General features: G+C 45.2%; 1 protein-coding gene across 1 annotated transcript in view; it reads left to right on the top strand.

Moving 5' to 3' along the window:
- The window catches only part of BRINP2 (BMP/retinoic acid inducible neural specific 2), a 51,676-nt gene extending 24,190 nt beyond the window's left edge, over nucleotides 1-27,486 (top strand). Inside the window, exons 2-7 of the mRNA XM_060088554.1 lie at nucleotides 5,612-5,802; nucleotides 6,910-7,118; nucleotides 18,886-18,991; nucleotides 21,810-22,046; nucleotides 24,527-24,749; nucleotides 26,370-27,486. Of these exons, the coding sequence (XP_059944537.1) occupies nucleotides 5,612-5,802; nucleotides 6,910-7,118; nucleotides 18,886-18,991; nucleotides 21,810-22,046; nucleotides 24,527-24,749; nucleotides 26,370-27,486 (2,083 nt within the window). The remainder of the gene's footprint in view (nucleotides 1-5,611; nucleotides 5,803-6,909; nucleotides 7,119-18,885; nucleotides 18,992-21,809; nucleotides 22,047-24,526; nucleotides 24,750-26,369) is intronic.
- Nucleotides 27,487-27,841: the final 355 nt, after the last annotated feature.

Below are 27,841 nucleotides of genomic sequence, written 5' to 3'. Positions count from 1 at the left end.
TCATAAAATAATTGACCATATATGTGTGGGTTTATTTCTGGGCTCTTTTGTTCCTTTGACCAGTGTGTCTGGTTTATTTCACTATTATACTGTTTGGATTACTATAGCTTTGTAGTATAATTTGAAGCAAGAAGTATGATACTTCCAGTTTTGTTCTTCTTTCTCAGGATTGCTGTGGCTATTTATAGTATTTTATGGTTCCATACTAATTTTAGGATTGTTTTTTCTATTTTGTAAGAAATGCCATTGGAATCTTTATAGGGATTGCAATAAATCTGTAGGTTGCTTTGGGTCATATGGACATTTTAACAATACTAATTTTTCCAGTCCATGAGCATGGAATATTTTTCCATTTATTTGTGTCTTTTTAATTTCTTTCATCAGTGACTTACAGTTTTCAGTGTACAAGTCTTTCATCTCCTTGGTTAAATTTATTCCTAGGTATTTTATTCTTTTTGATGCAGTTGTAAATGGGATTGTTTCCTTAATTTCTCTTTCTGATATTTCACTATTAGTTTATAGAAATGCGACAGATTTTTGTATATTTATTTTGTATCCTTCATCTTTACTGAATTTGTTTATTAGTTCTAACAGTTTTTGGTGGAGTCTTTAGGGTTTTCTATATATAATATTATGCCATCTGCAAATAGGGACAATTTTACTTATTCCTTTCCTATTTGGATGATTTTTATTTCTTGCCTAATTGCTCTGGCTAGTATTTCCAGTACTATATTGGATAAAAGTGGTGCTAATGGGCAATGTTGTCTTATTCCTGATCTTAGAGAAAAAGCTTTCAGCTTTTCACCATTAAGTATGATATTATCTGTGGACTTGTCATTTATGGCCTTTATTATGTTGAGGTATGTTCACTGTATACCCACTTTCTTGAGAGTTTTTATCATAAATGGATATTGAATTTTGTCAAATGCTTTTCCTACATCTATCGAGATGATCATATGATTTTTATCCTTTGTTTTGTTAATGTGGTGTATCACATTGATTGATTTGATGTTGAGCCATCCTTGCATCCCTGGAGTAAATCCCACTTGATCAAGGTGTATAATCCTTTTATTGTACTGTTGAATTCAGTTTGCTAATATTTTTTGAGGATTTTTGCATCTATGTTTATCAGGGATATTGGCCTGTAATCTTATTTTCTTATAATGTCCTTGTCTGGTTTTGGTATAAAGGTATGAGTGTCTTCATAAAATGAGTATGGAAGTTTCCTTCCTCTTCCATTTTTTGGAAGTTTGAGAAAGACTGGTATTAATTCTTCTTTAAATGTTTGGTAGAATTTGTCATTGAAGCCATCTGATCCTGGACTTTTGTTTGTTGGGAGGTTTTTGATGATTAATTCAATCTCTTTACTAGTAATTAGACTGTTAAGATTTTCTATTTCTTCATGATTCAGTCTTGGTAGGTTTTATATATATATATATATATATATATATATATATATATGTTTCTAGAAATGTATCCATTCTCTCTAGGTTGTCCAATTTTGTGTATAATTGTTCATAGTAGTCTCTTATGATCCTTTGTGTGACATCAGTTGTAATGTCTCTTCTTTCATTTCTAATTTTATTTGAGTCTTCTTTCCTTTTTTTCTTGGTTAGTCTAACTAACAATTTGCCTATTTTTTTTAAACCTTCCAAAAAACAGCCTTTAGTTCCATTGGTCTTTTCTATTGTCTTTTTAGTGTCTATGTCATTTATTTTCACTCTGATCTTTGTTATTTTCTTCCTTCTACTAACTTTGGGCGTAGTTTGTTCTTTTCTAGTTCCTTGAGGTGTAAAGTTAAGTTGTTTATTTAAGATCTTTATTTTTTCTTAATGTAGGCATTTATAGCTATAATCTTCCTCCTTAGAACTGCTTTTACTACACCCCACAGGGTTTTGTATTTGTGTTTCCATTTTCATTTTTCTCTAAATATTTTTAGATATCTCCTTTGACCCATTCGTTGTTCAGGAGCATGTTGTTTAATCTCCATGTACTTGTGAATTTTCTTGTTTTCTTCTTGTAATTGATTTCTAGTTTCATACCATTGTGGTCAGAAAAGATGTGTGATATGATTTTAGTCTTCTTAAATTTATTTATTTATTTATTTATTTATTTATTTATTTTAAAAATAAATTTATTTATTTATTTTATATTTTTTATTTTTGGCTGTGTTGGGTCTTCGTTTCTGTGCAACGGCTTTCTCCAGTTGCGGTGAGTGGGGGCCACTCTTCATCGCGGTGCGCGGGCCTCTCACTGTCGTGGCCTCTCCCGTTGCGGAGCACAGGCTCCAGATGCACAGGCTCAGTAGTTGTGGCTCATGGGCTTAGTTGCTCCGTGGCATGTGGGGTCTTCCCAGACCAGGGCTCGAACCCGTGTCCCCTGCATTGGCAGGCAGACTCTCAACCACTGCGCCACCAGGGAAGCCCCTTCTTAAATTTATTAAGATTTGTTTTGTGGTATAACATATGATCTATCCTGGAGAATGTTCCATGTGCCTTTGAGAAGTGTATTCTGCTGCTGGATGGGATGTTCTATAAATATCTATTATGTCCATCTGGTCTAACATATAGTCCATCTGGTCTAACATATAGTTTAAGTCCAGTGTTTCTTTGCTGATTTCTGTCTGGATGATCTATCCATTGTTGAAAGTGGGGTATTGAAGTTGCCTTCTATTATTGTATCACTGTCTATTTCTCCCTTCAGATCTGTTAATATTTGCTTTACATATTTCAGTGCTCCTATGTTGGGTGCATAAATATTTATAAATGTTATATTTTCTTGATGAATTGATCCCTTTATCATTATATAATGACCTTTGGCTTTACATCTATTTTGTCTGAAATAAGCTACCCCAGCTTTCTTTTGGTTTCCATTTGCATGGGATATCTTTTTCCATCCCTTCACTTGCAGTGTATGTGTTCCTAAAGCTGAAGTGAGTCTTGCATGCAGAACATGGTTGGATCTTGTGGGGTTTTGTTTGTTTGTTTGTTTGTTTAATAAACTGCTCTCTGTCTTTGATTGGCCATCCAGCCAATAAGAAGTGAGTTCAAGCAACTGTTCTTTATGCTGCAGTGGGATTTGGGATAGAAAATATTTTGACAAATACCCTGTACTTTAAAGTTTAGCATTTCCTCCACAAAGGAAATAAAAGATAATGCATTATTATGAACTTACTTGCTTAGATAAATAAAGCCACACAGTGGGAATTTTAAAAGGCTTTGTCAGAACCCTGAATTATTAGTTATCCCTTTTCCTTTGTTTCCCTGGTAATGTTTGGCACATGCCCCTGCTCTGTCTTAGTTTCTAGAATGATAGGGGAGCTCTATAGCCTCAAATGGGCATGGATTTTTATTTATTTATTTTGAATTATTTTATTTTTTTCTGTGGACTTGTCATTTGTACTTCATGGATTTGGGGGGAAGTTTAGACCAAGGTTTAGCCCTGTCATGAAGAGCAGAGTTGGGATGGGTGAGAGAGTTGAGAAGACTACATTTTGTGGTTTTCTAAGGCAGTGGAGCTGATCCTTACTAGTATAATTTGGGAGGCAATGGAAAACCCCTTTTTTACTAGTGGATATGATCATTTAAATTTCATCTTTTAAAATACAAATATTTCAGTGAGGAGTAAAGCATGAAGATTAAAATTCCAGATGGAACTAGAAAGGAACTTTGCCATCTTCTAGAATAGAGCTTCTCAAAATGTAAATCCTCTTAATTCCTTTCAGGATGTCCATGCTGACATTTGCAATAAAGGTGCAAAAGCAATGGTGAATGAAACTGCTGGCATCTTAACTTAAATAAGGGCAGTCTCACCAAATGACACTAGTAGTCATGTATTCATCATTACATACCTAAACATACATACACATACATGCATGCTTAACTTCATGAATGTCCTTGAAGCAGTAAAATTTATTAATTTTATTGGATCTTGACCCATGAGTACATGTCTTTTTTAATATTCTGTAAGATGAGATGAAAAGTACATATAAAGCACGTTTGAGGTTACAGAAGAATGATGGTCTCAGAGAAAAATACATTTGTGATTGAGTTGTGAGTTGAACTAGCCACTGTTTTCATGGGACTGAATTTTTCTTGAAAGAACAACCAACAATCTATGGTTATTCAGATTTTAGTGTTTGGCAGACATTTTCTCAAAAAAAAAAAAAAAAAAAGGAATGAAGCAAGCCTGCCTCTTCGAGGAAAGTAACTGACAGTATTTGTTACCAATGATAAAATTTAAGCTTTCAAATGAAAATTGAAATTTTGGAAAACTTGTATTTGTCATCATGAGCTTGACAGCTTTCCAATATTTAAAGACTTTTTTCTTGAGATTTGTGGTGATATTAACAAATACGATGTTTTGATATTATATAATAAAAAGTGTCAAAATGTGGAAGATCTGAATAACTCAGTGGTCCCATATTTTCCAGATGGATGACCAATACATGATGTTACAAAATCATAAAGAGTAAAAAGATCCATTCAAAGTACAATATAGAACACTGGATTTTAATGTAACTGAGTATGAAAAGCTTATTGATATGGTTTCAGATTCCACACTGTAATTAACCTTTAAGAAAGTACATTTGTTGAGTTTCGTGTGGTACCAAAGAAGAATATCCACAATTATCACAACAGATTGAACTCAGAAGAAAATATGAGAATGCAGCTCTCTTCTGCTAAGCCAGAAACCCGAGAGATTTGCCAAAAGGCAAAGCAATGCCATTCTTCTTACTAAATCTGTTTTGTTTCAGAACATACAGTGACTGTCATACAAATATGTTATTTATGTTATATATAATGGATTTATTTCTGTTATCTTTTTTTTTTTTTTTTTTTTTTTGTGTGTTACGCGGGCCTCCCACTCTTGTGGACTCTCCCGTTGCGGAGCACAGGCTCCGGACTCGCAGGCCCAGCAGCCATGGCTCACGGGCCCAGCCCCTCCGTGGCATGTGGGATCCTCCTGGACCGGGGCATGAACCCGTGTCTGCTGCATCGGCAGGCGGACTCTCAACCACTGCACCACCAGGAAAGCCCCTATTTCTGTTATCTTTAAATGAAATAATAGATAAATAAATTTAAATTATCTCAGTTTTAATTTCTAAAGGGGTAATTATCATTAGATATAAGCCACCTAAATACAGGGACTCAATCATTTTTAAGAGTGTGATCGGGTCCTGAGACCAAAAAGTTTGAGAGCTGTTGTTCTAAACCAACCTCCTGACTTTCAAAATGGGTAACAGAGGCCATGAGGTGACTCATCCACTGAGTTGCAGTTGTGACTAGATCTTGCTTCAGCAAACCACTTCCAATATTTTCATTGTTTGTTTTTCCCCATTACACTACTACCATGACTGCCTTCAGGTGAATAAGCCACTCTCCAATGGGAGCATGTACTAATGGAGGTCAGCTGAGGTAGGGCTTTCTTACCGACTGGGAATCAGAGACCAGAGGGCCTCCTTCAGGCAGTGGTCCCTCCATCTGCAGAGATATATACTGACAGGAGATGAGGGGGTGCAAGTGGAGGAAGAACATTACCTGCTTCCGATTTTATGCCTCTTGTTCCAAAATACAATGAGCTTTTCCTTGTCCCTCGACTTTTCCTCCAGGGAGTTTGCACGTTGGAAAGTGAACAGCCTGGCTCTAGAAAGGAAGGACTTCTTTAGTTTGCCATTGCCTCTTGCCCCAGAGTTTATCCGGAACATCCGCCTCCTCGGAAGGAGACCCAACCTGCAACAGGTCACCGAAAACCTGATCAAAAAGTACGGCACTCACTTCTTACTTTCTGCCACCCTTGGAGGTAAGCAATACCACGATCCTACACTCATTGGTTGCCAGCTCATCGAAAATAGCTTTAAGACCCATTGACTATAGCTTCAATACTCTTCCTGGGTCTTTTATTCTTCCTGGCCTATTATTGACTGGGAAACGTTTTCTTTCTGGTGCATTTGTCAACAGTGTAATCTCTTGACATCCAAATTCACCCCAGAACATTGCTTATAAGCATCCTCCTGGGGAGGGGATGTGGGGTAAGGAGGTTGGGGGACAGACAGACTCCTACTAAGCACTTGCCTGAAGGGGGTGCTCCCAGTTTTCTTTTGACTGAGCCATCTAACCCCGAGGTTTCTCCATATCTTAATATTGGCTGTGGCTACAATAGTGAGACCCATAGGCAAAGAAGTAAATGTCCACTGAGTCCCTGACCTCTCTGCTTCCACTCTATAGAGATTGGTAACCAGCCAAACCAATTAGAATGACGTTGGGCTGAATGGAGGCAAAGGTGGAAGGGGACCTATGGCTAGGGGATGGCACAACCTATGGCTAGGACCCAGTGCAGAATTGAGAGCTGGGAATGGGCAGCATTCTCTCTGCTCTGGCAAGGAGAAAGCAGGATTTATTATAACATTTAGCTCACTGTCTGATGGGCAAAAGGAACTCTCCACGGGTTCAGGCCAGCTGCTGGCATGTGGTAAGCGCTGAGTGTTTGATGGGGAAAAGGGAGGTTGAGCTTCAAGGCTTTTGCCCTTTCTTAGGGAGCAGAAATATCCACGGTGACTTCTTATAAACAACTTGAGATGGAGAATTTTATCTTCCCCATGGAGGTAGATTGCCTGAGACAGAGATCGATAGAGGATGTTAACTGGATAAGCTGGAGGGGCGGGGGATGAGCTTTGGGAGATTACAGAAGTAGGGAGGAGGCGGAGGGCCTCCCAGGCGGTGGTGCCCTTATCCTGTGGCGCAGTCCGATGAGATTGTTCTGAACATGGTAGGGATGAGAAGAGTCCGTCAGCAGGGGCCATGGGCTCCCTCTTAGCTCGGTCTCCCCTGGCGAAGGGTTTCACATTCTTATTGGTAGGGGATTAGGGAGCTGAAGGCCTCACCAGTGCACCCATGTTGTTTGCTGTAGGAGAAGAGTCCCTGACCATTTTTGTGGACAAGCGGAGACTGAGCCGAAAGTCAGAGGTGGCAGGAATTGCCCCTATAGTCGGGGGCGGTGGGAACAGCTCTGCTGTGTCCCTGGAGACCCTGCACCAGCTGGCAGCCTCCTACTTCATCGACAGAGAGAGCACCCTGCGACGGCTGCACCATATCCAGATAGCCACAGGGGCCATCAAGGTAAGGGCCTGAGAGGTCCTGGGGGAGGGAGGGCAGACAGGCAGAGAAAGCAGAGGGAGGCCTGGGTGTTAACTGGCTCCAAGTGAGCCGGGCCTGACTGATGGAAGTGGGAAAGCAGCTTTCTGATGTGGGCACAGCTCTAAACCAGCCCTAAAACATGGTCTGTGTCTTCCTTCCGCAGCAAATAGTCACGTGGCATCTACCCTAAGGCAGGCTCCAGCCGAGGGACTGTGGTGAAAGGTAGACAAGGGCCCTGCTCTCCAGAGGTTACATTCTGGTGGGGGATGAAGATAATAAACAAGTAAAAACTCAGCCCAGTAATTCCAGATAATGATATAAGGAAAAGACCGAGTCGTAGGTACAGATCTCCTGAGGTGAGAGAGGGGAACAGTGAGTATTAGCCAGATTGGTCGAGGGAGGGCACTTTGGGTTTAGACTTTGAGGCTGAGATCTGAATCCTTAGAAGTCAGCTGTGTGTAGATCCGAGGGAAGGGTGTTCAGGCAGGGGGAACAGTAAGTGCTAAGGCCCTGAGGCAGGAACCAGCGTGGTGCCTTGGTGAAACACAGAGAAGACTGCTGTGACTGCAGTGAGATGAACAAGAAAGATGCTGGTACAAGATGAAATGCAGAGGTAGGCTGGAGTCAGATCACATGGCTGTGAGAAAGTGCAATAGAAAACAAGCAGAGGAGTGATATGATTTCATGTATGTTTGAAAAAGCTCAATAGTTACTGTAACTTTAATAACTATAACTTTCATCCCATGTTCTCTACTGACATCTAGAAGATTTCTAGGACAGTTCATGTTGTTTGAGGGAAGACTAGTGAAGATACTTGAGAACACCGGATATTCTACTTCTAAATATAAAGTTAGGATGCTGAGGAGAGTTCAGTCTTGTCTTAAATCCTGCTTGCATCCCATCCAAGACTCACAAGGAAGTTTTATCATTCTTTCATTCATTTGTTCAATAATTATTTAAATTTTTTTTACTTTATATTGGAGTATAGTTGATTCACAACATTGTGTTAGTTTCAGGTGTACAGCAAAGTTATAAATATTCACATATCTATTCCTTTTCAGATTCTTTTCCCATACAGTTTATTACAGAGTATTGAGTATAGTTCCCTGTGCTATACAGTAGGTCCTTGTTGATTGTTTTACATATACGAGTGTGCCAATCCCAACCTTACTGAACACCTGTATGTGTCAGGCACTGTTCTGGATACTGAGAATCCAAGAGTGAACAAAACATAGAAAGTCCCTGCCCTCGTGAAGCTGAAATTCTAGTGGTGGAGACATAATTAAATATATAAACAGTGTCAGGTGGGCTTAATGGTATAAAGACATGAAGCCAGGGAAGGAGATAGAGGGTGATGGGGACAGGGTACTTTAGGGAAGACCAGACAGAGATCTACATGAAGCAAGGGAGTGAGCCACATGTATATCTTGAGTGAGTGCATTCTAGACAGAGCGGGCAGTGAGGGCAACTGCCCTGAAGTGGGAATGTGCTTGGTATGATCCAGGAGCACCGGTAGTGTAGCTGGAAGGAGTCAAAAGAGAGGTGAGGTGGCAGATGAGGCTAAGTGGTCTCAGGGCCTGGATCATGAGGGCATATTACCGAGCAGGGAAGAGAGGAGAAAGAGGGATTCTGGAAACCAATGCAGTCATTCCTGCACTGGTCAAGGTGAGAAACAGTGGTGGCTTGGACAAAGCTGGTGCTATACAGGTGGTGAGAAATTCACAGGTTCCGGTTTTGATGGTGGAGCCTATTGAGTGTTAGCTAAGACATTGGAAGAAAGGAGTCAAGATTAACCGTGGGGTTTTTGGCCTGAGCAACCTGATGAACAGTGATTTCATTAACTGAGGATAACACTAGGGGGAGATGCGGCTCTGAAAGAAAGAAATCAAGAGTTCAGTTTTAGACATACCGTATTTGACATGCCTATTAGATGTCTAACTAAAGATTATCTAACAGGCAGTTGGCTCTCAACGCCAGGATTTCAAGAGAAATGTCACGATTGGAGATATAAGTTTGGCTTACAAATATATCCACATGTGTAGTTGGTATTTAAAACTTTGGGAAAGGAGGAGATGAGATCACTCGAGGACTGAATGCAGCTAATCACGTGGCCCCAGGGCTTTGAGTTGTGAAGCACATCAGTTTTCAGACATGGGCCAGAGGAGGAGGATTCAACAAAGGAGGCTGAGGCAGAGCATACAGGTATGAAGAGAACCAAAGCCGGATCCCAAAGCCACGTGAAGAGAGTGAGTCACAAAAGGGGGAGCAGGCAACTGTTGAGCAGTCAGATTGAGAACTGACCTTCAACTTGGCATCACAGAGGTAACTGGTAACCTAGAGAGGAGCAGCTTCAGTGGCATGAAGGGTATAAAAGGCTGAGTGGAGAAGGTTCAAGAGAGAGAACAAAGTGAGGAATCAGAATAGTAGAGACAGTTCTTTAAAGGTCTTGCTGTAAAGGCAAATAGGAAAAATAGGTGATAGCTGGAGACTGATGGGGGATCAAGGGAGCTTGTGTTTTTGTTTTTAAAATGGGAGATATTCCAGAATATTGGTATGTTGATTAAAATGACTCAGTAGAGAGGGGGAAAGTGATGGGGCAGAGAGACGGGAGATAATTGCAGAAGCAATCGAGGTGGTGAGAGAGGTTGCTATTCCAGGCACAAGTGGAGCAGCAGGTCTCACACAGGACCATGAACACTTCATCCTTTGGAGCCGGAGGCTGTACAGAGCACACAGCTCACACGTGCAGTGGGATGGCAGATGTGGCAGTGGGAGGATGCGGATGTTCTCTTATGATTTATTCCATTTCCTTGATGAAACAAGCAAAGTTCATGGCTAAATGAAAGAAGGAATTGTTGAGAAAAGAATGTATGAAATGGTCATTCAGAGAGTTCAGGTTATCAACTGACTAGATGATTAGATAAATGGAGTGGATTGTTGGGTGGCACCAAGGACTCATTTGAGACTCATGGTCATAATTATCCCATGAGGCCTGTCAGCAGCGTTGTGAGTTTTATCAGCTACATTCAGCACGTCTTGTTCAGACAGGCATGGGAGAGATGGAGAGGAGAGTTGGATTTAACCAAGGAATGTGTGTGTGTGTGTGTGTGTGTGTGTGTGTACAAGATGAAAGAAAAAATAGGCAAGGGAGTTGAGAGTATATAGAAAGGAGTGATTACAGTGGTGGATCAAGGGATCTGAGACCATTATAGGATGATAGAAAGTGAGAAGTTGGCCAGGTCAAAAGATTGGGAGTCTAAGTAGGTTTGATGACTTGTTATAGGGAAGAGACTAGAGTAGGTATAAGTGTGTAATGCTTTATATCGCTATTACAGAGGGTCAGGTTCTGGGGCATGGCCATGGGTGTGGGAGCCTAAGATGGGGTTGGATAGAGGACAAGATAAGGAGGTGAGGAGGCCAGGGGACTGGGAGGCTGGGTATTAAAGGATCACCTATATGGATGCTGAAGTCAGCAGGAATGATACAGACCTGGGTGGTGGTAAGAAAGAGGGTGGTGAGCAAGCTAACTACTGAAAATCCTCAATGAGGGAAGGGGAGTGACAAGAAAAATAGACGGCAACACAGAGGAGTAGTGGGTGATAGTCCTGATGGTTAGAGAGGAAGGAGGACCCGTGTCCAGGATATCACAGTGGAAGACCCACCTCACTTCGTGCCAGTGTGGGGTGTGGGAAGGCAGACAGCCACTGCTAGAGAGGACTTCAGGGGAAACCACATCCTCCAGAGCTGCTAGGTTGTGCTTAGAACACAAAGGTGAAGCGGACTCTTGAGAAGAGATTGAGGTTATAGATGTTCTTGCTGAGGAATGATCATGAGATTCAGAGAGCATGATGGAGGTTAAGTGAAGAAAAGGGGTCCGGTTAGGGGATGGCCAGTGTCTGGAGTGAGAGTCTGAGAGAGGAGGAAGACGGAAGTTCAGATGGGCTAGGGTACATTTGGGAGGCTGGTATCTTAGGCAGCTTAAAATGATGAAAAAAGAACTGTAGTAGCACAGAGTGGGTTTTACCAAGAAGACAGAACTCTGTGGAAGCCCTCTCACCCTTCAGTCCTCTAGTGGACTGTGTCAAAGTTGGAGAAGAATTGCTCTTATCCATTCGTGAAAGGTAGGCCTGGATCAGTAACTCTGTGGTCCCATGTATGTCCCTTCCTATCCTTTGACCTGACCAACTTTGCACTTTCTATCATCCCTCCATGGCCTCCTTGTCTTTTTGCCCCACTTAGATCTCTTGATCCATCACTATCATCACTCCCTTGCATGTTCTCTTCAGCTTACCCTTTGCCTCGTCTTCACGCCCACGGCCATTCATATAATTCAGAGCCTCATCACGCTTACCTGATTTTCTCACATAACTCGTCTTCCCATCTGCGTTCTCAGCCCTGCTCCCTGATTCACGATCTGTGCTGCTCGCGTGAGTGCACATCGTCATAGCGTATCATTCCCCTGCTTCAAATCCTTCAGTGGTTTCTGACTACGTGGGACAGAGCCCAAACCACCGCCTCCCATCCAGGGCGGCAGCGTGAGGCATGGGAAAGAATACCACTGCTCACGGCAAGGCTTTGGTCAAGTTCCCAAACTTCTCTGAGCCCCCATTTGCTCCTTCTAAAATTGTTGAACAATTAGAATAATTTCTAACGTGAAGGATTTCTGGGAAGTTCAAATTAGAAAATGTATAGAGAGCATGAGCCACAGCACAGACGGACCTTGAAAAGGGATAATTCCTCTTCTAAACAAAACGGGAAGGCAATGGAAGACCTACTATCCCTGTTGTCTTTTTAGTTTCAGCTCCAAATGCTCCTTTTACACTCTTCTCAACCCTTGTTTCCCCCCCCCCTCAACCTTTCACTTACCATTTATACCATGTAAGCCAGTCCTATCTACCTCCTAGTCTTTGTTCAAATATGCCATGCTCTTGTGTCTCCCTTCCCTGGTACCTGCTGTCTTTTTTGTTTACAATCTTCGTCCGTTCACGTGAGTGGCTTTTCCTAACTCTTCTTTGCTTGGCTCAAAAAGGGAACTCTTTCGTGAAGCCTTTCCTGACTCCCAAGGTAGTTAAATGTTCCTCTTCAGTGTTTCAAACACATGCCTATTTTATAGGGATTATCATTTGAACTGATTGCTAGCTAACACGAGAGCCTCTGAAACTATGAGATCCTTATGGGAGGGACTGGGTCTCAGGCATCTTTGGTTCCCAGTAAGAGTACAGAGCTTCCACATTATGGATAATGAATAAAGGTTTGCTGAGTGAATGAATGAGTCGCTGACCCCACTTTTCACATGGGTTGCGCTCTTCTCAGTGTGTGTGCAAGTGCCTATAAGCATGCTAAGTTGAAAGAAACAAGGTGGATTCAGTATCAAAATGATTTGTTAAGAGAACTCTGGTGTTCTCTAGATCTCTAAGAACAAGACACTAGATCCAATCCAGACACATAGGTGTGGTGAAAGAACAGTAACACTCCCAGGTTACTCTCTCTGTTTCTTGTTGGAACACGCCTCTACTTTTTCATCTCTACCTGCTTCATCTTCCTGCTTCTCGTGTTCAAGTTCTTTCCTCTGTTTATTCTAGACCTTCTGTACACCAGTGACTTCAGCCTACCTTTAGCTTTGTCTTGCTCTGAAGCTGACTCTGGCCCTGGCTGAATGTAATCTTTCTGTTTTGTCTCTCAGCCAGTGCACTCAGGACAAGGACTCTTCTCTTGTTCATTGTAGTATTCTCAGTTCCTGGTACATAGTAGGTGCTTGATAATTATTTATTCTGAATTTTGTAAGTGTCCATAATCAACTCTTAAATTTCCTTTTTCTCTCAGTATCACAGTTCTAAATTCCCCAGAGAAAGAATCTGGTTCAGGATTCATCTTAGTCCAACACAAAGAGAGGGGGTTACATAATCTCAACCATGGCTCACTGGATTCACTTCTTTAGCAAGGACTGTGGGTGATAGCATGAGAGGTGGGCAGGCACTTAAATCCACGTCTGTTATAGTGCCTGTAGATGCACGTTCTAGAACTAGAGCCACTGCCCATCTCCTCCAAAGAAGGGCCACCATCCTCAAAAGCCTCTTCTTGGAACTCCTCAGTCCCACAAGGAATGAGAGATGATGATTGAGCTTCCATTGAGCTGCTTGACCTGTAGATGTTTCTGTTTGGGAACACCGTGGGTTCTCCCCATGGGTTGCAATTCAGAGAACCATGAAAAAACAAGGCATTTAGTGTCTTCTCCCGCCTCTGCTCATCTCCACATAGTTTAGTGAGGTCTGCAAACCTGTGTGACCTGTCCAAGGACACACCCCTAGACTAAGGAGCAAAGGGAGGTGTTGGCATCCTGTCCCACAGTTCTGCTCCCTTGATAGGGTTGACCTGACCATTTTGTCCTGATAGTAATGGTGTTCCACCGGAGGCCATCTCTTTGCCTTAACACACAGCTTTTGCAGATCCAGACAGCAAGGTCCCCCTGCAGCACACCCTTGTGAACTCACACTCCTCTGCTGGTGCTGCAGCCCCTGCCACCTACTCCCCTCTCCTGAACATGCCTTCACAGGGCTTGAGCTGGCTTCCAGTGTGGTCATTGCTCTGGATGGAGGTGAGGTGGAGGTGAGGGGCTCTGCCCATTTGCTCAGCCTTGGTGAAGGAAAGACCCTCGAGCATATCTTCCTGTTGCTTGTTTTTCTAAGCAAAGGTGCTCTTACTTTCTACCCTTTGTTAGCAACTTCTTTTCACTAATGTAGAGAAAGAGGCACCCTGCCCCCTTTTGTTTATCCAACACATGCCTGAGACCCCACTGAACATTTCCCTCTGTTGCAAGGTTTACTCTGGTCAGTACATACCTCTGTTGCAGGATTTGTCACATTAGACTGCAGCTGTTTACATGCCCATCTCCACCTGCCCACACACAACAGCAGGGCTTAGATCAGTGGGGACTCTGTCGCATGCATACAGTTCCAGGTCCCTTCACAGTGTCGGGTGTGTGGTGAGACACTCAATAAAATGCCTGACTGATAGCGGAAGGCAGGTTACCTGGTTTAGTGGGAGACAAACTTACTCAAGTGAGAAGACCGGGGATTGGGTTTCAGCCTTGATACTTACTATTCCTACGACCTTGGGAAGTTAGTTATTGAACTCCATGACATGGACTTACCAACTGTTTTACTCACCTGTACCCAGGGCTTCTATTCAGCTGATATGACCACATCAGTTATTAAAATATTAAAACACTTCCATACAAGCTGGTAAATCATCTTCACCCAATCTGCTGTGTGCCACCCTAACCACCTTTATCCCTCCCCTGGAACCCCGGGATCTCCCCTAATAGTAATCAAAGGACTAATGTAACTCTGGAGACCCTCAGAACCCTGCTTTGGCACTACGGCTGGCACCTCTCCTGATTAGTGATGTCCTACCTGCTGATACATATTGTGAATAACCTATTGTAAATATCACCCCTTACTCTACTGTAGGATGGGGGTTGACACCAAATGATATAGTTCACATGAAAACACTTTGAAAACTATAAAGGGCTGAATACATATTCATCCTGTCCATAATTCCCAGGAAGGGATCAGAGCCCTGAAGGAAAGGAGGGGCCTATTTCCTAGTTGTAGCTCACCCTCTACTTAATTGAAGCCTGAGGAAGGACTTAGTGAGGAGGGTTTGAGATGCTCATGAGCTGCCCGGAAAGAGCCCACATAAAAGTTCACGTGGATTGCAGGATGGCAAGAGGGAGCAGTTCTCACAAGCATTCTTAAAGTGACTTGTCCAAATTTCTCCCCGTAGCAGCCTGGGATTCAATTTGAAGCTCTTTGAATCACACACACTCTCAGGCGTGCTCTCCTGGCCAGCCCTGTCGCTCACAATTAGAAGCCCATTTCACTCGAGCTTAGCTTCGCAGGTGCCCCCCTAGGTAGGACAAGAGCAGCCAGGGAGTTAAGGGAAGGGGGAGGAGAGCAGGCTCACTGGAATGAGGGTTTGCACAATCCGGCATTTATGGAAAATTGGATGTGCTAATGAACCTGAGATCCATCAGGGCTTTCTGAAGGCAGGACTAGTCTCTATCAACAGACCAATTAGCACACAATTATTTTCTCCTGAAAGCTTATCTGAGGTGCTCTTTGAATGCTTGCGCCTGAGTGAGCTGCACTTTCTGTCTGCCTCTTCTACAGGGAGAGGCACGGGGTTCTCCGCTCCAACCTGCCAGGGACTCTGGGACTTTCATCACTCGGGGGGAGGGGTCCTCAGCTCATGCTGCTGATCAAGTCAGTGCCCAGGCAATATCTGCAAGAGGACCCTCTCCAGCTCCCCTTCTCCTTCCCACCTCCTTGCTTCTCTGGGGAAGACAGAGGTGGCTCAGGGCAGACAGAGTAGCAGGGGAAAGAGCAATGACTTTGGGATCTCGTACAACCTGAGTGAGCCTTCCTCACTCGTGGAGATCTGGCTTGAGCCATTTCCTCTAATGGGAAATGAGCAGGGGGATCATGGTCTTTGTCTCTTCCTCATTCCTGTCCTTGTGCCACAATGAACAAAGTGGAGCTACTCACACCCTTTCAATGACTTACCTAATCGATTATCCTCTTGTAGAACTGACCTTTGGAAATAGCAAAGTAAAGGTCAGAAAATAGCATCAGAGCCAGCCCCAGAATATTGAACAAGATGGTGGTGGTGGTGGTGGGGGGGCGTTGGGAAGCAGATGGGTTGGCGGTAGATAGGTAGGCATAGTGGTAGGATAAAGGGGAGGAAAGTGGCTGTGCTATATTTGCCCCCTTGGGAGTCGTCCTACTTCTGCGTAAGGCCTGTAGCTTGCTCACCTGTTGCTGGTGAGTGTTCAGCTCAGGAGTGGGTGGATAGAAAAGCCAGTGCAGAACTCAGGACAGTATGGTGGCCAGCTTACCTGGAGGTGGGGACAGGCAAATCTCCCAAATACCACACTCACCATCCCACTCTGCCCTTCAGCCCGCCCCATTCCAAGAGAGACAGGGTTCCCCAGAAGAGCTGGGCTAGTCCTTGGCCATAGCTCTTCTTATAGGAATTTTTGCACCGTATGGATAAAGAAGACTTTACCTCGACATAAGCCTGACTCTGCCTTCCCACTGCAGTTTGACAACTAGCCACTCACCAACTCACTCAATACAGAGACATTTATTCAGCACCAAGTGCCCACCTGTGGAGGGAGGGAGGCTCACGTGGGACACCAAGATTATAGAAACATGTTTCCTTGTCTGTAAACTCCTTATGGTAGTGACTGTGTCTTACTCACTGTGAGTTTTGGATTCTCCTTGAATATGTAATAGATGAATAAATGAGTGAAAGAATAAATGAATGAGTCAAATGAATCGTAGTCCTTCAGGTGACTAGTGTGTGACCTTGAAGAAATCATTTAACCTATCTGGCCTTGGTTTCCTCATCTGTAATAGAGGATAATAATATCTAAATTGTATACAATTTGTCTTACCCCATGTTCACATTCTGAAGAGAGGGCAGATCACTAAAATACTTTGGATGAACTGGTCTGTTTACACTTGGTTTTTAGGGTGATATTATCTAAATGGGTTTACCTCGTTTTAATTTTCTGCAGCCCTTTGACGTGCCCTCACAGGAGGCACGGGGCTTTGAACTGGAGTCTGAGGACTACAAAGTCAAAACCCTGTTTCAGCTACTCAACAGCTCTGTGGTCTCGGGTACTGTAACTCCCAGAACCTTGGTTTCCTTCTTTGAAGAGTGATAGTAGTGGGATTTGTCTCTGAGTTAGTGGGAAGGTTAAATGGTATGATCTTGGAGGATGAACTTGGAAACTGTGCAGAGGTTTCCTGCCTCTGTCATGGCCTTGATCCCGTCCCCGATCCATGCTGGGTCTTGCTGCCTCTCATGCACTGTGTCTATTGCTTCCTCTTGGTCTTGGTCTGCAGTTACCTCTTTTTCTCCCAATTCCCCCCTTCCCTCACATCCTTCCTTATCCTTCAAGACCAATTTATGGATCACCTTCTCCATGAAGCCTTCTCAGACTGCTTTAAGCTACAAGGTTCTCTCCCGTCTCTCTCTTTACTGTATTAGTCTGTGTCATACCATGTCTCACTTAATTACTCTCTTCCATGTGTATTTTTTAAGACTAAGTATACTAAATTCTCTTTAAACATGTCACTTACACTTTGGTATTCACCATGGTAACTAGTAGGACGGCAGACAATTACTCTACACACTTTCCAGCCCATGGGTTGTAGATCATACTGCCCCCCCCCCCTTTTTTTTTTTTTGGCCGTGCTGTTCAATCCCTGGTTTTAGTTTTCCCCAACCAGGGCTCTCAGCAGTGAAAACCCAGAGCCCTAACCACTGGACCGCCAGGGATGCTGCCCCTTCTTTTTCTCAGAGTACTTTCCCTCCCTTCTCTTCTTGTCCACTCTCTACTCATCTTTAAAGACCAACTCAGTTGGTGTCCCCTCTGAAACTCCTTCCCTTGTTTAGAGCTGTGGTTTCCTCAGGGCTCCTCGTGACACTTTGCATCTGCTCGATGTGGATGTGTATCAGTCAGTTGGATATGTACCTGCCTCCCCCACAGGTTGTAACCTCCTGGAGGACACACTACATAACTTGTACACCTTTATGCCCACCTCTCCACCCCCCAAAGCCTGGAACAGATTACTCATACATTCTCTAATTTATTGAGTACCTGCTATGTGCCAGGCACCCTGTTAAGTGCTATTGACAACATCGTGAGCAAAATAACTAGGAGCTTACCTCTGTGGAGCCTTTAGTGTGTGGAGGACCCAGGCTTTAACTAAATACTTGCAGAAAAGGATGGAAAACTGCAAGTTGTATGCTTGTTGCGGAGCAGAGGTGCCTGGAGCTAGGAGAGAAGGTCAGAGGTATCGGCCAATTTCCTTGAAGAACTCCGAGAAAGGCACTCTATGAATGTTTGCTAAATTGTAGGGAATTGAACAGTGGCTGCCCAATAAATACTCGTTGATTGGTTGATTGATTTTTGGCAAAGCCTCTGGAGATCCTGAGAAGAAAGGGTCTCAGGTCCCCATCATTCTTATTACATAATTATTTCAGTGCATTTAAAGCTCCCCATTTTTCATCTTATACTTTAAACATCAGGGAAAAACTGATAGGCCAACTTTATAATATTTTAAAATGACTGCGGTGTTTTGGAATATTACATAGCTATAAGAGTTTATGTATATTTAATATGCTTATTAAAATATGCAGTAAGCCCATGGCTGATTTTCTCTAAGGACGTCTCAGTGCCGAGGTGGGATTTAAATGTTTAATATTAATAATAATACCCATAACTCATATTTCTCTAGTGCTTTTCATCTTCGGGATCCCTAAAGCCTGTGAGCACCACATCAAGTGGATGCAGCTGGGCTCGCCAGCGGGCTGACAGCATCCTCTTCTGTCCTCCTTTCTTCCTCTGGGGGAGGAGAAGGGGGAACTCCAACACAAAGGTCCAGCTTCCACTGCCTACATTGAGTTTCCTCTTCCCAGACTCAAATTCCCTCTGGCTCCCTCTGAAAGGCTTCCAATTATGTACAACTCCTGCTGCCAGCCCTATACCACTGGTACTCCCTGTCTTAGAACAAGGGAAAAAGTGGCTTTATGCTCCTGGGGTAGGGAGATACATGCCCTGCCTTGGGCTGGTCCAGGACAGGACATAGAGCCTGAGATTGGCTGACCGGAAAAGGGAAGTGCAAAGGGGAGGTCTCAGCTTGTTATATAAACCCACCCCCTGCCCTTCCTTCTCTAGGTCACGGAGACCAGGACCGGTCCCTTGGGCTGCAGCAACTACGACAACCTGGACTCGGTCAGCTCTGTCCTGGTACAGAGTCCGGAGAACAAAGTGCAGTTACTCGGTAAGGTGCCCTGTGATGTTTTCACACTTTCCATACACGGTAAAACAAACAAACAAACAAACAAAAAAACTTAGATCACCAAAAGGAAAAAGTCCTGCCTGCCCCATTTGGTTAAACCCTTCTGAAGACAAGAACTACCACTAGTTCTGGAACTTGTATTTAACAACTTTCCATCATTCTTTTGAGAAAACTTCTGACATGGTTCACTTTACACCTCGACCATTGCTCAAACCACTGGACACCCAAATCCTCCCACATCCCATCCTTCCCAAGACCTCTGTCACTATCCTACAGCAACAGCACATCCGTCGTCATACACCTTGATCTCGTCGGCAATCTCCTTTGTTGTCCAAAGAACCCTTTGCTTTATCCTAAGTACACATTGGGGAATAGCTGGCCTTTGCAGAGTGGTTATGGGGTACCGTCTCTAGCTTGACTAAGAGCTACACAAACTGTGGGACCATTGGTTACCCTGAGAGTGTTCCCTGCTTTCTGTTACGAGTCTGCAGTCTTCAATGGGAGATCAAAGCCAGGAGAAGAGTTTTTTTTTTTTTTTTTTTTTTTTGCGGTACGCGGGCCTCTCACTGTTGTGGCCTCTCCCATTGCAGAGCACAGGCTCCGGACGTGCAGGCTCAGCGGCCATGGCTCACGGGCCCAGCCGCTCCGTGGCATGTGGGATCTTCCCGGACCGGGGCACGAACCCGTGTCCCCTGCATCGGCAGGCGGACTCTCAACCACTGCGCCACCAGGGAAGCCCCAGGAGAAGAGTTTGAGAAGAATAGGAGCCTTAACTGGGGACAGAACAGGCAGAAACAGAAAAGCGAAAGGAAGGGGAACGACCCTAGGTCTGGAGGCTGGGAGATCAGGGGAGGCACTCAGCTCCTGCTCTCTGTCCCCCAAGTATCCTGGGGGCAGAGCCATGCAAACTGATTCACACAGAGCTGTTTGGCAATGGGAAAAGTTCATTCTTCTTAAGGCCTGAGTTGGACTCTGTTTAAGATATTATTGTCTTGGTATTATAAAATCAATAGCCGTCACCCAGGATCTATGATTACAAATTCCAGGCAACCTGAGCCAGACGTAACCCCTCAATGCTTTAGGCATCAAGAAACATACAAAAAGGAGGAAAAGACTCCTGTATTTAAAGCTGCCCAATGCAGTTAGCATCCCTCTTCCCTTAGGTCCCTGGATGGGCTGGGTTTGTGTCTGGAAATTAGTGATGAGTGAAGTTCAGAGTGTCTGGTGGTTCATTTGGAATAGTTTATGCCCTTTAATTTTATAGCCCATCACTCATGCTGACATTGCTCGGGGCACTTATTTTGTAGCAATAGCAAATGTAGCAAATGTTATGGTGAGGAGGAGGGAGCTAATGGGGGAGGTGAAAGGAAAGGACTTGGAGAGGGGTGAGTGTTGAAAGCAAGCGTATGTGGACAGTGTGCATGGGGAGGGCTGCTCAAGTGCCCCCGTGGGCACATCATCAAGAAAGGAGAATTTAGGAGTTCAGAACAGGAGGTAGATCACAAATAAGAACAACAAACATCTACCATAGCTGCAATTCTAAGTTATATTTTGAGGTCTGCCGAGACTGGGTTACATACTTTGGGCTCTCTGATTTCCTGCCAAGGACAAGGTCAAGGGTGTGACAATAAAGAGCTGGCAGACATCTGATGAAAGGGGAGCTCATCCCGTCCAGAAGTCCTCACATCCCTCCCTCTCCTGGCACAGTTTCTCCCAGTGTCCCTGCTGGGAGAGCCTCCTGCAGGTCTGACCTCGAACCAGGCTGGGCTGCAACCAAAGGCATGCCCGTCCTTCATTCACCTCTTGATATGCTTCCAACAGCTGCCCTGTGTGGCTTGAAGCCAACTAGGAGTCTGTTCTGCTGCTGGTGAACCAATATCCACCACAGATGGGTAGGAAAACGGAAGCTTGGAGCAATTTAGTGGGTTATATTCAAGACCAGAGGCAGCTGATTAGAAAAGAGACCTGAGAGACATTCATATCTATCCAGGCCCAACTGAACTTGGGGCATCCATCACCATCTTGCTTTCACATCGCATTAAGGGTTAAACCCTGAGATAGGCAGCCAGTCCCAGTTATGCAGTATATGACCCAATGGGACAAGGACAGGGTCTGACACCAAGCTGACTTTCCCAGCACTGTGACTTGGGCAGGTCACCATGGTCACTGGGCTGGGATTTCCTCATTATAAGAGCCTCAGTATGACCACAGTGTTGCTTGTAGTTGTATATGGAAAGTGCTTGGTGTAGCGCCCGGCCACTGTGTACCCATAACACCTTGTCCCTACCTCCTAAGCAGGGCAGCCTCCTTGGTCACTGGGGCTAAGATGGGAGGCCCAGGAGGGTCAGCATTCAGAAGTATCCTAGGAGGCCTGCCTCTCATCTCAGAGAAGCTAGAAACAGGATGGCAATTGGAGGCAGAGCATAAAAGCCCATCAAGCCTTGATTCTTCCCCCACGAGGGCTGTAAGCTCTTCCTTTATCTGAAACATCTTCCCATTTCCATCCTAGAAATGCTGACGTGGAGCCAATAAGCCCGTTCATATGATATGCACGCTCTCAATTTGGCTGATGTGAGGGGTTTGACTAAGCCTTGAGCTTTGATGTGCTCCATCTGTCACTGGGACAGCAGTAACCCTCTGTCCCAACCAGCTCAGCAGGATCAGGGCCTGGGGTGGCCATTCTTGGGCCCAGGATGCACAAGTCAGCAGAACCCCAGCTGGGGATCCTGCAGCCTTGGGTGTGGGAAACCGAGTACTCCCTGGCCCTGCGCGGCAGTTCCCCGACACGTCCTTTCCTTAGGCCTGCAGGTGCTGCTGCCCGAGTACCTGCGGGAGCGCTTCGTGACCGCTGCGCTCAGCTACATCACATGCAGCTCTGAGGGCGAGCTCGTCTGCCAGGAGAATGACTGTTGGTGCAAGTGCAGCCCCACCTTCCCAGAATGCAACTGTCCTAACGCTGACATCCAGGCCATGGAGGACAGCCTGCTGCAGATCCAGGACTCCTGGGCGACTCACAACCAGCAGTTTGAGGAGTCAGGTGAGCAGTCAGTCAGCCCAGATTTTCCTCCCTGTCAATGGGAGGTGGCTGAGAGGTACGGGATAAGAACCCGGGGTGCTCAGCTTGGCTCCTGGCTCAGCCACTTAACTGGCTGGGTGACCTCCAGCAGGTTATATGACCACCCCAAGTCTGAACTCATTTTCTTTTTTTGTATATGCAAACAGACCTAATACCTACCAAAGTGATGCGTTTCAAGGACTTAATAAGCTAAGGTAAATATAATTGAGGCCATAGGCCTTGTCTGTCTTGTTTGCCACAGATTCCACAGTGCCTGCACGCAAGGTGCACCGTGAATATTTGTTGAATGAATGAGGCACACAGCATGTTTCTAGGAGGCACCTAGTACATGCTGGCGATTGCTTATTGCAGGTATAACTGATATCAATGTCACCTTGAGACTTAGATTCAGAGGGCTTGGTTTTGAGTTCTTATTCCGTGTTATGGCTTGAATGTTTGTATCCCCTCAAATTCATATGTGGAAAATCTGATGCCCAAGGTGATGGTATTAGGAGGTGGGGACTTTGGGTTTGATTAGGTCATGAGAGCCGAGCCCTCATGAACGGGATCAGTGCTCATATAAAAGAGGCCCCAGAGAGATCCCTTACCTCTTCCAACATGTGAGGACCCAGCAAGAATTTTGCCATCTGCAACCCAGAAGAGGGCCTTCACCAGAACCTGCCAGCAGCATCCTGATCTTGGACTTCCGGCCTCTGAAAATACATTTCTGTTGTTCGTAAGCCACCTGGTCTGTGGTATTTTGTTATAACATCTTGGACAGACCTAACACACTCTATTACTGATCCTTTGTATGACTTTGGTTTAGCCATGAAGCTCCTCAATGCCTCCATTTCTTCATCTGTAAATGAGGGAAAATGATAATAATAGGTGGATGGATGGCTCATATGGAGCAACGTAGATAAAATTAAAGTATAAAGAACTCTGCATAATATACTCCTACATTTCAATATTAAATGAATAATAGTTATCTGGATATATCTCAAAAAACAGTATTGGATAAAACAAAGCAAATGAAAAAGGTTATGTATTATATATACATATTTGTATTTATATAACATTTATATGTAATACTATAATAACATTAAATATAATACATATTTAGTACTATTTATTTGATGTTTAAAACATACTAGCCAATACTTAATATTTTTATGGATAAATATATTTTTAGAAAACGTTAAAAATATATGATAGTAATAAAGAAAACATTCAAGAGAGTAGTTACGTCTAGATAAAGATGGAGGGGGAAGTTTAGGGCCTTCAAGTATATTTGCTTTGCCTTATTTCTTTAAAAAAAAATCTGAATTCAATATGGCAAAATGGCAAACTCTAGGTGGTGGGCACATGGGAGTTTATCTTGTCATTCTCTGTGCTGTTTTTTATACCTAAGTGTTTCATAAAAAGAACTATGCACACACTACTAGTTGTTAATGTCATTACTAGGTGTGATTTTTCCAGTCATCTGGGTGGGGGATGAAGAACCAGAGACTGGAGAAATCAGAATGAGCTGAGGCCCCAGGCATTGCCATCTCAGGTCTTAAACAAGGCATTCAGTTGCTAAGGAGAATATCATATTCCGGCCCCCGAGCTGCATTGGACCAATGGTGGTGGGATGTGTTAAGTAATGAGGTAATGCTCGAGTATGTGGGAAAGGACTTTGGGCTTTCGGCACTATGAATTACTGCCAGTGAGTGAAGGAGGACTATCCAGACCCCCATCAGGAGACGTGATGGCTGCAGGTTCCAAGTAAAAGCAGGTCCATGGACAGAGATCTGAGCATGAATTCAGAAAACACATTGTGCCCAGGAAGCTCTGAGGAGGACTCAGACTTGCAGTAGGAGCTCAGAACCAGAAAGCACGTTGCTTCTGGATTAGTTTCAAGAAAGAATGGGTGTCTTGGCCAAGAGGTAAATCTCAAAAGAGAGGAAAGGTGTCCTAGAGTCAGAGAGAAGGACATGGAGGGAAGAGGCTGGTCTCAGGGACTGAAAGGCTTCTAAGAAGACTTCTGAGCTGGGTGCTCCCTCTTCTGTGTCTGCATTTGCCAGTCTTGTCCACCCTCACCTTCATGAGTGCCTCACACCTTCCCTAAGGGTGCAGTGGTGTGATTGAAGAAGATTGTGCATGAATTATAAGGCGGTATAAAGGGCAAGAGAGGTGCATCCCAAGGTCATTGGCCCCGTGGGTGGTGACAGAGATGTGTTTTGAAATTCAGAAGCATATTAGAAACAGGAAGGATGGGAAATAATCCATATCTTAAGGTATGTCAGTCATCTCTGAATAAGGCTGTTTGAAAAGAAAGAAAGAAAAGGGCCCGGGAGGGTGGATGTGAAGCCTCCTTCCTCATACAGTGACTGAAGGGCGGGCTGGGTCTGGGGGTAGGGGGGAGGTCCTCCTGCCCGTCCAGGTGCCCCTCAGCTCAGCTCTCGTGTTCTTACCCACAGAGGAATTCCAGGCCCTGCTGAAGCGGCTGCCGGATGACAGGTTCCTGAACTCCACAGCCATCTCCCAGTTCTGGGCCATGGACACCAGCCTCCAGCACCGCTACCAGCAGCTGGGAGCCAGCTTGAAAGTGCTGTTCAAGAAGACCCATCGGATCGTCCGCCGGCTCTTCAACCTCTGCAAGCGCTGCCACCGGCAGCCCCGCTTCCGCCTGCCCAAGGAGAGGTGAGCACCCCAGATGCCCGAGCCAGAACACGTCACCCACGACAGCCACTGAGGCGGGGGAGGACCCCTGTCCAACACAGCAGAGCTGGGCATGCTGACCCACACATGGCCTGTTAGAGTCTCCTGTTATCTTGACCTACTTGCATGTCATTCTCAGTTATGAGTTGCATCTGAAGTGAGAGAGAGAGAACAAAACAGAGAGGCTAATTTTACTTTTATATAAATTATAGTCGATTCGAATGTTATTCTAATAATACTCTAATTCTCATTTCTATTTTAGTAAGTCTTTTAGGAAAGAAAAGGGTGGAGTTAAAGCTTTTAGACCAATTGCGTATGATGAGAAACACACACAATAGATTGTTTCCAACAAGTGACTCTGCTCTGAGTCACAAGAGGGAAGCGAGCTGAGGCCCTGTGCCCTCGGGAACAGAGTGGGGCTGGATTGTCACAGGCCCTCATGCACCCATCCGCTCATTCACACGTGCATCCAACAAGCCTTTATTAAGTCCACCTCGTATGTCCTAATATTAAGCCGTGAGGGATATTTGTTAATTGAGAAGATATAATAAATATACAGGAACATCAAAAGTATAAAATTATTATGTGGCAGCCACTTGAAAGCATGTTTGTGGACCATAAATCAAAGGCATGGTCTAATAATAGTAAAGGTCAGAGAGAAAAGCCACCCAGGAGAAGGACGTCTTGGCCAGATTGTGTGGGAGGAAATGGAAGTGGGCTGGTGCGTGTGAGCCAGAGCATTCCAGGAGGGGGCGCTGCCCTCACAGCAACCCAGGGGTGCACTTCTAACTGAGGCACAGGTAACGAGGGACATACGAGTGAGAGGACAGTCCAGCAAGGGCATTTGAGAAAGGTTCATTTTTTTTTTTTTCCAACAAATAGTTAGGAAATGCTTACCAGGCACCAGGAACAATCCTAGTTTCTGAGAATACGTTGGGGAATAATGCAGGGTCCCTGCTTTCACGGCATATGCAGGGAAGCCATCTCTGAACAGGTCAACAATAAATAAACACAATCCATTTTGATAATGAACATTGCTGCGGATCACGTCAAAGCAGGGTGATGTGACAGGGAGGGACTGGGTGGTGCTTTGGACAGGGGAGTAACTGAAGGCCTCTTTGAGGAGGTATCCTAAGAGCTGAAGTCTAAACCTTAAGAGGGAGCCAGCCATAGAAAAGTCCTATCCTTGGTGGGAGGGTTCTAGAAAGGACGGAGACTGTGAAGGGGGAAGGAGGTTGGCATGACATTGGAAAGTTTGGAGAGCCAGGTGTTGGAAGATCTTATTTAAGAGGCTGAAAACTAGATTGGACACGAAAGATGCTGCAGATCTTCTGTAGGCTTTTGAATAAGGGAATGAGGTGGTACTTTGGATGGAGGAGCACAAGTTTGATGTCAAACTTTTCTGGTGCTGATCCATCAGACCCCCAGCTCCAGGACTTGTTTGGTTATCCCCAAGTGGTAAAGTAGGGTTTCTGTCATTCAGAGAACCTGGGGTTTTTATCTTCCTTATCACCTATTAGCCAAATCTCCTGCCACCCTCAGGGAAGCAGCAGTGTGTGGCTTCCTATGACTCTTGCTTCATTTTTATCCCCCCTCCCAAAGGTCTTTGTCCTACTGGTGGAACCGTATCCAGTCCCTCCTCTACTGTGGAGAGAGCACCTTCCCTGGCACCTTCCTGGAACAGAGCCACAGCTGCACCTGCCCCTACGACCAGTCTTCCTGCCAGGGCCCCATCCCTTGTGCCTTGGGCGAAGGGCCCGCCTGTGCCCACTGCGCCCCAGACAACAGCACACGCTGTGGGAGCTGCAACCCAGGCTACGTGCTCGCCCAGGGCTTGTGCCGCCCCGAGGTGGCCGAGTCGCTGGAGAACTTTCTGGGGCTGGAAACAGACCTGCAGGACCTGGAGCTGAAGTACCTGCTGCAGAAGTGGGACAGCCGCATCGAGGTGCACTCCATCTTCATCAGCAATGACATGCGCCTGGGCAGCTGGTTCGACCCTTCCTGGAGGAAACGCATGCTGCTCACCCTGAAAAGCAACAAGTACAAGCCCGGGCTGGTGCACGTGATGCTGGCCCTGTCCCTGCAGATCTGCCTCACCAAGAACAGCACCCTGGAGCCTGTCATGGCCATCTACGTCAACCCCTTTGGGGGCAGCCACTCTGAGAGCTGGTTCATGCCCGTGAACGAGGGCAGTTTCCCAGAGTGGGAAAGGACTAATGTGGATGCCGCTGCCCAGTGCCAAAACTGGACTATTACCTTGGGCAATAGGTGGAAGACCTTCTTTGAGACAGTCCATGTTTACCTACGGAGCCGAATCAAGTCCCTGGATGACAGCTCCAACGAGACAATCTACTACGAGCCTCTGGAGATGACCGATCCCTCCAAGAACTTGGGCTACATGAAAATCAACACCTTGCAGGTCTTTGGCTACAGCCTGCCCTTTGACCCGGATGCCATCCGGGACTTAATTCTCCAGTTAGACTACCCATATACTCAAGGTTCCCAGGACTCTGCCCTCTTGCAGCTCATCGAGCTTAGGGACCGGGTCAACCAGCTTTCTCCACCTGGCAAGGTGCGGCTTGACCTTTTCTCCTGCTTGCTCCGGCATCGGCTCAAGCTGGCCAACAACGAGGTGGGCAGGATCCAGTCCTCTCTGAGGGCTTTCAACTCCAAGCTGCCAAACCCTGTGGAGTATGAGACAGGCAAACTCTGTAGCTAATGGGGGACCCACTCCAGTGCCAGGCAGGGAGGGGATCCATGAATCCGGGGTGCAAAGATCTAAGTCCTCACCTTAGTGCCAACGGGGTGTTCCCTTAAGACTGTCTGCACCCAGCAGATGGGACTCGGGGCTTGAACTGAAGCAGGCAGGAGAGAAGGAAACAGCCGCTGCACACAGGCACACACCACGCGTGTGCACACGCACGCGCGCACACACACACACACACACTCACAAGGGGAGGCAAGCACTCAGCAGCCTCGGATCTGTGAAGTCGGTGCTTTCTCACATGAATGCAGTTGAAGGAGAGGGAGCCAAGGGAGAGCTTCAGAAAAGAAACCAGCCCAACTGTGCAACA

The sequence above is a fragment of the Mesoplodon densirostris genome, chromosome 2 (assembly GCF_025265405.1).
Source record: "Mesoplodon densirostris isolate mMesDen1 chromosome 2, mMesDen1 primary haplotype, whole genome shotgun sequence".
Taxonomy (NCBI): domain Eukaryota; kingdom Metazoa; phylum Chordata; class Mammalia; order Artiodactyla; family Ziphiidae; genus Mesoplodon; species Mesoplodon densirostris.
Note: the sequence above shows the minus strand (reverse complement) of the source record. Positions and strands in the feature narration are given on the sequence as shown.